The sequence below is a fragment of the Nicotiana sylvestris genome, chromosome 1 (genome assembly GCF_000393655.2).
Source record: "Nicotiana sylvestris chromosome 1, ASM39365v2, whole genome shotgun sequence".
Lineage (NCBI taxonomy): Eukaryota > Viridiplantae > Streptophyta > Magnoliopsida > Solanales > Solanaceae > Nicotiana > Nicotiana sylvestris.
Window position 1 is genome coordinate 72,475,209 of NC_091057.1, and position 9,229 is coordinate 72,484,437.

At 37.7% G+C, this 9,229-nt stretch overlaps 1 protein-coding gene across 1 annotated transcript; it reads right to left on the bottom strand.

Moving 5' to 3' along the window:
• Window positions 1-8,391: 8,391 nt before the first annotated feature.
• LOC138871240 (uncharacterized) lies at window positions 8,392-8,862 on the bottom strand. Its single transcript, XM_070149115.1, has 2 exons — window positions 8,743-8,862; window positions 8,392-8,637 (listed from the first exon to the last, which is right to left on the bottom strand). The coding sequence occupies exons 1-2, from the start codon at window positions 8,860-8,862 to the stop codon at window positions 8,392-8,394; spliced, it is 366 nt and encodes a 121-aa protein (XP_070005216.1).
• Between the last annotated feature and the right edge of the window lie 367 nt (window positions 8,863-9,229).

Genomic DNA, 9,229 nt, shown 5'->3' on the forward strand with positions numbered 1-9,229 from the left:
GACATGCTGTTCTAGGTGTACAGCACATTGAATTGTTGCCGGTTAATTGTAAAGACTAAATAAACTTGTTTTATTCCTTTTATGCTTTCGTAATTAGACTAAGTGTGCTTAAGAGAATATAAATTAAATCTTAGAGACATGGTATCTTATGTGCAGAGATGTAGATCTATATGCACAAATATTACAGCGTTTAGACATGATTACTAGAATATGCAGAGATGATATGTTTGTTAGTATTGTTTAGCCTAAAACAGGATCTCTAAGTGTGCATGGCAGTAGGAACTTGATCGCAGAAAAACACTGATTATTAACGCATTTAATGCAGGAATTTCTAGGTGATATGATAGTGAAATGGACATGCTGAAAACAGTAAGTGTAAATCCTAAGGAGCATGATCTTTAATGCATGAAATGAGTCCTAGGCACTATTTCTATTGCGCAAGTAGGAATATAAACCTAGTAACATACTTTCTACCCTTTTGATAGCTAAAACATGCATATTCACCCCTTTCCTTTTCACTAGCCAATCCCATAATTGTTTACAAATTATTACAGACCAAGTGATTGAACTACAAAAAAAGAAGTGCAAAAATAAGAAGTTACAACCATAGGAAGCATGATCTTGACTTCCTCTCTGAGTTATGTGATGAACCACCTCAAAAGTCAATATTGTTCCAAAGCCTTTCTCATATTTGAGTGTGTCAGAGTTCCCTAAGGACCTCAAAGGATCCCGGGCAGTGCTCACACCCAGATTTGCATAACCAAACAGAATGAGTGCAGTGTGGAAGGGCCAACTTTTATATGTCCAAGTTCAGAGGGAACTCAAGGGTCCCAAGGCAAGGCTCACACAAAAAGGGCAGAACCTAGATTCTAAAAGTATGTGAGAATGCTTGACATAGTTTGAAAGAGATTTTGTTTTAAAAAAACTGGACTGACAAGTCCATTTTGAAAGTAATCAGTAACAGAGGTGATTGAAAGCAGTTGTAGCAGTAAACAAAACTCAAACTCCCAAGATGAGATCACACACAGAATCAGTAGTCATACAAGGGGGGTCAAGGGGTTTAGGACACACATACATTTGACTATAAACACATAAGCCCCCCCAAGGGTCTTAGGACTAGTTGGATATGCACAACAATAACTGATACTGGCATGATCACATGCTAGTCAAAAATAATATAAGCACATTGAAGGGATAGGGACTTGGGATGGCAAGTACACAATAAGTGATTGACAAAGTATGCTTTAAAACACACATAGGGGAAGTTCATTAATCTAAAGGGGAAGGGGATACATTATAGATGCTAGTAATGCATCTTAACAAAACCACAGGCAGGAGTAGACAAAAAATGAAAGAAGCTAAAATAAATTAAAGAAGCATGTTGTTGTTGAAGATTCAACATTAAACTAGAACATACCAGTAGAGAAAGTAAGGTGCAGAAAGGTAAAGCAAGTAGGATTTCACAGTCTAGCCTTGGCTTTCAGCCGGCTAGACCAAGCAGTAACACAAGTAGCAGTAGCGAAAGAGAGAGAGTTTTGAGTGTGTAAGTGTGTGTTCAGTAGTTCGTGTCTTTAGAGAAGAGAGGGCAGGGTATTTATAGCTTCGGAAATGAGTAGAAAAATAAGGTAACAAGTAAAGTTTTAACACAAACATGGAAATAATCACAATCAGAATCAATTAATACAAGTACTTTCCTTTAATTAATGAATTACCGTTCAAACAGATACTGACATGAATAATTAAGGAAAGAAAACTAATTTGAGAATGATTGATGTCACGACCCAAACCGATGGGCCGCGACAGGCACCCGATACCTTACTCAACTAAGTACCAACGTAACGTATCTTTCTTATTACATCATCATATACACATGACATACGGGCCTAATAGGCAAACATGATCCTTTATAAACTCAAAATATAGGCCGACAAGACCGTATAATCTTTTATCTACACGACATATGTCTACAAGTTTCTAAGAGTACATAAATGTCATAAATGTCAGGACAGAGTCCCGCCATACCAAACAATACAAGTCTAAATCATACTAACCAAACGAGCAACTCTGAAGCAAATGGAGTGCACCAATATCTTCCGCTGAGCTGATAGCCTACTTGGAGGGCTCTCGACCTGTCTATCGGGTCCTGTGGGCATGAAACGCAGTGTCCCCAGGCAAAAGAGACGTCAGTACGAATAATGTACCGAGTATGTAAGGCACATAAATATATACATAAGAGACATGGAAGAAATATAGAGTACATGACTCAACCTGTAATTTTGAATAACTTTTAAATCACGAAATAATTATAGTATCATGCATGTGCGTATGAATGTCATATCGTGCATATGTACATGTTTCATAACATCATCAGCCTCTGAGGTCATCCCATCATATCATCTTGGCCACTGTGGGCAAAATCATCAATGTATACCAGCTGATTAGGTGGTGGTGCATATATAACACCATAATCTTTCCCATATCCCATATACATATATATACGCGTATATAACGCCGTTTGAATCATATTTCAGCCACTGTGGGCAACATTATCATCATATACTAGTTGATCAGGTGGTAGTGTGTATATAACGCCGTAACCTTTTCCCATATCCCATATACATATATTTACATATATACGCGTATATAACTCCATCTGGTCATGGGTCAATGCATATGTATAAATGAGTAAAATGCATGAAAATTACATAATAATCTCAATATTTCCTTCCAGATAAACTTTTCCAACTGCGTATTATTCTGAGACCCATGAACAAAAAATAATAATAATTTTCATGGGGAATCAAAAATATAGACACCCCTAATAATTCCATGAATAGAGTAATTTTTGGAAACTGTGTATTTGCTCGTTTATTCAATATAATTTGGACCATGCCAAAAGAAAGAAGGGAAGACCTTAACATACTTGTTCTCAGAATTATTTGAACGAATCTGCTTCTGCGAAATATGGACGAAATTTATTCAGCTTTCACGTTTTTGGACTGATGAAACGATTTAAACATAAACGTTTGTTCCAATGTTTCTTGGATTGAAATGTTAGGAAGAAAACGTTTCTGCTTCTTGAAGTCTTGGAAAGAGACTTTTTTTGAATTCTTTTGGTTCAAATGGTATCAAAATGTTGAAAAGAAAGTGTTTCTCATTCTAATTGAAAATCAGATTCATGCTAATGTGATAATTTTATCTTAGGTGGCCACATGTAAAAGGTGAATAGTGAGTCACCTTAAAGGGGGGGAAGCTGCCACATTTCTTGGGGGGTGTGATTTTGTTAATTTTTTATTCACTTATTAGTTAATCGGGTAATGTTATGTTATCCGGTAATTAATCACTTATCCACATAATTTAAAATTACCACAAATTACTTAAAATTCTATTTATTTTCAAAATACTTCATATATACTTTATATATTATACTATCGTGATCATATGGCACCTCGCATGGTACTAGTTTATATTTATTGGGTATTATTACTTGACCCGTATTTTATCCCAAATCGACAAACTTCGATGAAAATTCATTTTCTTTGACTTGCTTCCCCTTTCATCTTCACGAATTTACTCATCACTTGTGAAATAACATAATCCTTATAATCTCCAAATAATATTTTCCTTGGACTGATGTCAATTACCTTACCACAAATTCAACGTACAATACTACAGGGTGCAACATCGTCGTAACTTAAAACTGTAAAGCATGACATCACTGTAATGTAATACTGCAAGGCATAAGATCATCGTAATATAATATTGCAGGGCATAATATCAACGTAATATTGCAGGGCATAACATCATTCCCCCCTTTGGAACATTCGTTCTTGAATGCTGACTGATGCACTTATCATTTTCATAACTTATATCTTCCGAATACTTTAGAACTTTCCTTGCCATCTAGGCGACTGTTCTGTGAATAAGTCCAAAGTCCAGGGCATTCCTCCCTTAGGCCTCCTTCTCACACCACAACTTGTAGTCGGAATCCTTCAAATCTCGTAACTGTTGCTACCTTTCATCATGCAGCCTCTACGATACTGACCTTGTAAGTGTGCCTATGCGACTCTCCTCTCATTTTTCCTCCGTCTTTTAGCCAATCTCTAGCGTTACTTTGTAAATATACACAAGGCTTAATAGGATGCCTCTCTGGGCATCTATAGGTGTACTGAAGTCCTTCACTCGGTACTTTGTTGAACTTACGAATATTGCTATACCTTTTTTCATAAATTCATTTATCCATCTGTATGATTTTACTACATCAAGATAGGTCATATTATACTGTAACTCTTACCTCGATTTCTCGTTACTAAGGTCTGCTACAAAATTCCAGGTTACTTTCATTATTTATCCATACGTATAAATTTATGTCCTTTAATTCTTCCACATTACTGTCCATCTTAAGAATGACAACCTACTCTCATCTCATACTTTATAACTTTTATCCATCCATTGTTGATTCACCTTAATATTGATCTATAATCTACCCCTGATAACATAACCTTTTATGTAACACTTTGCTAGGGTTAAAGTTTCATCGGGGAACATCTGAAATGATTAAACTGATCCACCTGGGGGATAGCATGCTTTCATAACTGTATCTCACAACATCTCAATGTGATTCACCTTGTGTGGGTATTTTAATCCTGTCCAATTCATGAGATCCCTTTCTTTTCTTCGTCAGATCATTACTCAATCGAAGGGCCAAATTATACCCTCATTATATTACCAGGGCATCATTCCATCTCTTCTAAATGCCACGAGTCTTAGACTCCTTTGAGCTCATTCAGGCTATATTGAAATTTTTATAACTTAGAGGAACCATCAGCTCCTTTGTTTTCACGGGCTTAATCCTGAGGGCTTATCCATTTTCGTCACCCTCTCCCTTTCCTTCTTCTTATCATTACTCTTGTCTTTCTAAAAACTTGTTGTTCTATCATACTTTAGCTTGCGATTGATTCCCTTAGGATTTTCTGGGACATCAAGAGAGACATTGCATCGTCTCTAACTCTTCTTTTACTCTCTAATTAGACCTTTCGGTACTTAGAAACCATAGGCTGGAAGGTATGCTACTGATGACGCTGCTATTATCCCTGGATACTGAATCCCAGTGCTTCTAATATTTTACCTAAAGTATGGACCACTCTCATCCTTCTATACTTGAGTATTTCGTACGTTGTGCACCTTTACCTTACTTACTTTAAAGTACCACCTTACATTCTTCTATCTTTCTTTCATAACCTCCCACCCACATAGGTATAAATCACATTCACCATTTGAAGTTCTATTATAATACTTGCACTCTGATGCCTATACAATCCGGTAGGAGCTCCATACTGACTTCTTCTAACTGGCTTTATCGTAGAGCGGTTATAGAATATAGTTGTTGTGCTATCTCTCTTGCACCTCTAATATTAAGAGTGATTATGCTATGTTCTTAATCATGATTCCTATCACTTCTGTTTCCAATAATAGAATTCCTGATTTACTTCGTTGATGTAACTCTTTAGTTTCATCCTTTTCCTGATCGACCTTTATGTCTACTTAAGTTATCTCCAGATTTGGGGTTCATGATATTAGTTATTCTTTTTAGCCTTTCAAGGGCGCTGAGGAATATGCATGATACAATCCTTTAACAATTTAATCCCTCGTTTATGGCCTGGGTTCAATTCTTTCTTTTAACATATACCAGAATCTTCTACGGCTGCATATGCTGCATGCATAAAACTCTGAACCCTTATGTGTGTCCATAACATAACCAATTCTGGATCATTTATTGAATAATTTCTTTCATTCCATCTTAGCTTTCTTTCAACGTAAGCTATTTTATGGTATTTCTACCCTATTGTTGCGTCCATACTTAGCTTATCTTAGTGCCCACACATGCTAGAGTTTGTGCAGCTCATATGATCTTCGATATTACTTTTAATTTTACTTCTCGTTCATTAGCCATGGTAGGTGCCACTTTCCGTTGGAGTGCTTACAATGTTGTTGTGAGACTGTTGTTACACGACCATTTCCTCTTTAGGTCCTTGTGCTTAGTTTGAAGCCTTCTCCCTTATCTCCTCAGCTAGTCTTTCGTTGTAGTACTTAGGGAGAACCCTTGACTCTTGTAAAAGATGTGAGCTTATTACAGACCTTTTGATGTCCTTCCTTGCCTATAATTATCCGTAGTTGCTTACTTCTATGTCCTTGAGCTTTTAGGGTTGCTTTTGAACTGATATTTTGACTGTCTTCCCCGTTGCACTTTCTTTTATCCCCGTAATACTTATACAGTACCTTTAACTACCCCGACTCCTATTTGAATATATCTCAAGTATTATAATGATATTCTTTGAGGCTGAATTCTCCATGTTGGGTTCTACTATGTTTATCTCACACGATCTGATGACTTGTCTGTAACCTCCTGTTTAGCCATAACTGGTATCTTTCTGACCAATTACTAACTACTCATTGGCCCATTCTCATATCAATATTCCTTGTAATCTTTCTGGGGTTATTTCCTTTGTCTTAACTTACGTCATGCACTGGCTCCTTATTTATTAATAACAACTCGGCAGGAACCTTTACTTCCTCTCCTTGACATCGTGCTTTCACAATATTCTTGAATCATAACGTATCTGTAAGATTTGGATAAGTGCCATCTCATTATTCTTTCATTTATTGCATTCTTCCTTTACCATTCCATAGTCACTAGAACCACTTAATTCTGACTTAATGCCACATCACTCCATATTCCCCCCTTTAGGAGTGTACTAAGAGTTAGAGCTATGACGACTATCCTATAAATATTTTACCTCTTCATCTTTGGCGTCCTTTCACATAATTGATGACCCTTAATCACCCTGCGGTAATCCTTCTGTACCATGGAAAACAAATCCTTGCTCACGATGGTGACACTTAGTGTAAATGGCACATACATTCCTTTAAGCTTCACTTTGCTCCCATTGCTTGCTTTATGGAAGTATCTTCCTGAATGACCATTCTCTGAATTTATCATGAATCTTCTTCTGTTGTCCATTCTATTATTGTCGGAGCGCGATCTGAAATTCTCATGATGCTGACTATTATTAAGTCACTCAATCCCTTGCTCAGGTTTAGTTTATCTTATTCACCAGTCCATACTGATTTCTATTACTCTAGGGTCTAACTTTTCCTTTTATTAATCACGTTAGAGTCGCAAATTTATTTCTCGAAATGAGGATGTGACTGTATGGCCTATACTCTTTTGTTGTCTTAAGGTCCATCACCTTTCATCTCTTACTTCATTTGACTATAGGTTCTGTGACACTCTACCGTTATCATCCATGTATCACACCTTATTCTAATGCTTCCTTATCTCTCTTCTCATTACTCTGCTAATATTTCTGCATATCCCCCTTTTTTTGTGAAAACTTCAATTCGACATTCTTTCGCTTTTAGCTCCCCTTTGCTCCATTCAATGGATCTTTGGGTTGCCTAGCATTATCTCTTTACTAGGGACATGAGTCATACTAAGATAATATTTATCCTTTCCAGGCTTCCAGCGCCTATCTTTCTAGCACCCATATCTAGTGGTACTACTTTAAAATGCACCATCTAGGTGTTTCACAAGGAGATCTATTAGCACTTTTGTAATATCCCTCGAAAATGTCAACTACCACAAACAATCCATTCACCATTTTGGTTTACTCTAACCCCAGCCGGATCTTGATGTACTATAAACCAGCATATAGGGGGTTGCCCCGGTTGATGTGCGGACTGTGGTGCGATACCCCAATAGAGCAAATGATAACTTCTCATGCCAGTGTTTATGCTTTTCTATCATTTTCCTCAATATCTTCTTGATATTTTTGTTGGCAGCTTCTACAACTCCATTTATTTGAGGCCTGTAGGCTGTGGAATTCTTGTGTTTGATCTTGAAAGTTTCACATATTGCTTTCATCAAGTCGCTATTGAGGTTGGAGCCATTATCAGTAATGATTGAGTCTAGAATCCTGAATCGACAAACAATGCAGTCGTGGACAAAGTCTACCACGACTTTCTTAGTTACTGCTCTGTAAGATGCTGCTTCAACCCATTTGGTGAAATAGTCGATGGCTACTAAGATAAACTGGTGTCCACTGGAAGCGGCGGGCTCGATTGGTCCAATAACATCCATTCCCTAAGCGGCGAACGACCAAAGTGAGCTTGTTGTGTTAAGCTCATTTGGAGGTACCTTTATCATGTTGGCATGTATCTGACAGCGGTGTCATTTTCGGACATACTGGATGTAGTCCGTTTCCATAGTCATCCAAAATTAACCATCCCAAAGTATTTTCTTTGCTAAGACAAAACCATTCATATGTAGACCGCAGGTCCCAGCATGAATTTCCTCTAGCAGTGTGGATGCTTCCTTTGCGTCGACACATCTTAATAGTCCAAATCAAGAGTACTCCTATGCATGATTACTCCACTATGAAAGAAGTTGTTAGCCAATCTCCGAAGTGTGCATTTCTGAATAGGATTAGCAAGCTCCGGGTACTCTCCTTTCGCCAAATATTCCTTGATATCATGAAACCAAGGCTTTCCATATGCTTCTTCTTCAACATGGGCATAGTAAGTGGGATGATCATGGATATTTACTAGAATTAGATCAATGAAATTATTGTCAAGATGCTGTATCATAGATGACAGGGTATCCAATGCATCGGCGAACTCATTCTAGACCCTGGGAACATGCTGGAATTCCGTCTTCGTGAACCTCTTCTTCAATTCCTATACATGATGCAGATATGGGAGTATCTTGGAGTTCTTGGTTGCCCATTCTTCTGGTACTTGATGTTTAAGTAAGGCCGAATCTCCAATCACTAGCAGTTCTTGAACGTTCATGTCAATGGCCATTTTGAGTCCTAAGATGCAGGCTTCATACTCGACCATATTGTTGGTGCATGGGAACCTGAGTTTGAAGACACCAGATAATGCTGACTGATTTCTGACACCAGGATTGCTCCTATGCCGACTCCTTTGAAGTTTGTCGCTCTATCGAAGAACATTCTCCAACCGTCATAGGATTCTGCGATGTTTTCTCTTATGAATGATACCTCTTCATCAGGAAAATACATTTTCAGGGATTCGTATTCTCCATCCACGGGATTCTCAATGAGGTGGTCTGCCAGTGCCTGACCCTTGACTTCTTTATAAGTTACATAAACAATGTTAAACTCACTCAGCAGGATTTGCCACTTGGCTAGCTTACCGGTAGGCATGG

Bases quoted from the DNA above. Each gene is read 5' to 3' on its own strand.
- LOC138871240 (XM_070149115.1), bottom strand. From the start codon at position 8,862: ATGGCCATTGACATGAACGTTCAAGAACTGCTAGTGATTGGAGATTCG. The intron at 8,638-8,742 runs GTATAGGAATTG...TCTATGATACAG, and splicing joins TACTCCCATATCTGCATCAT to CATCTTGACAATAATTTCAT.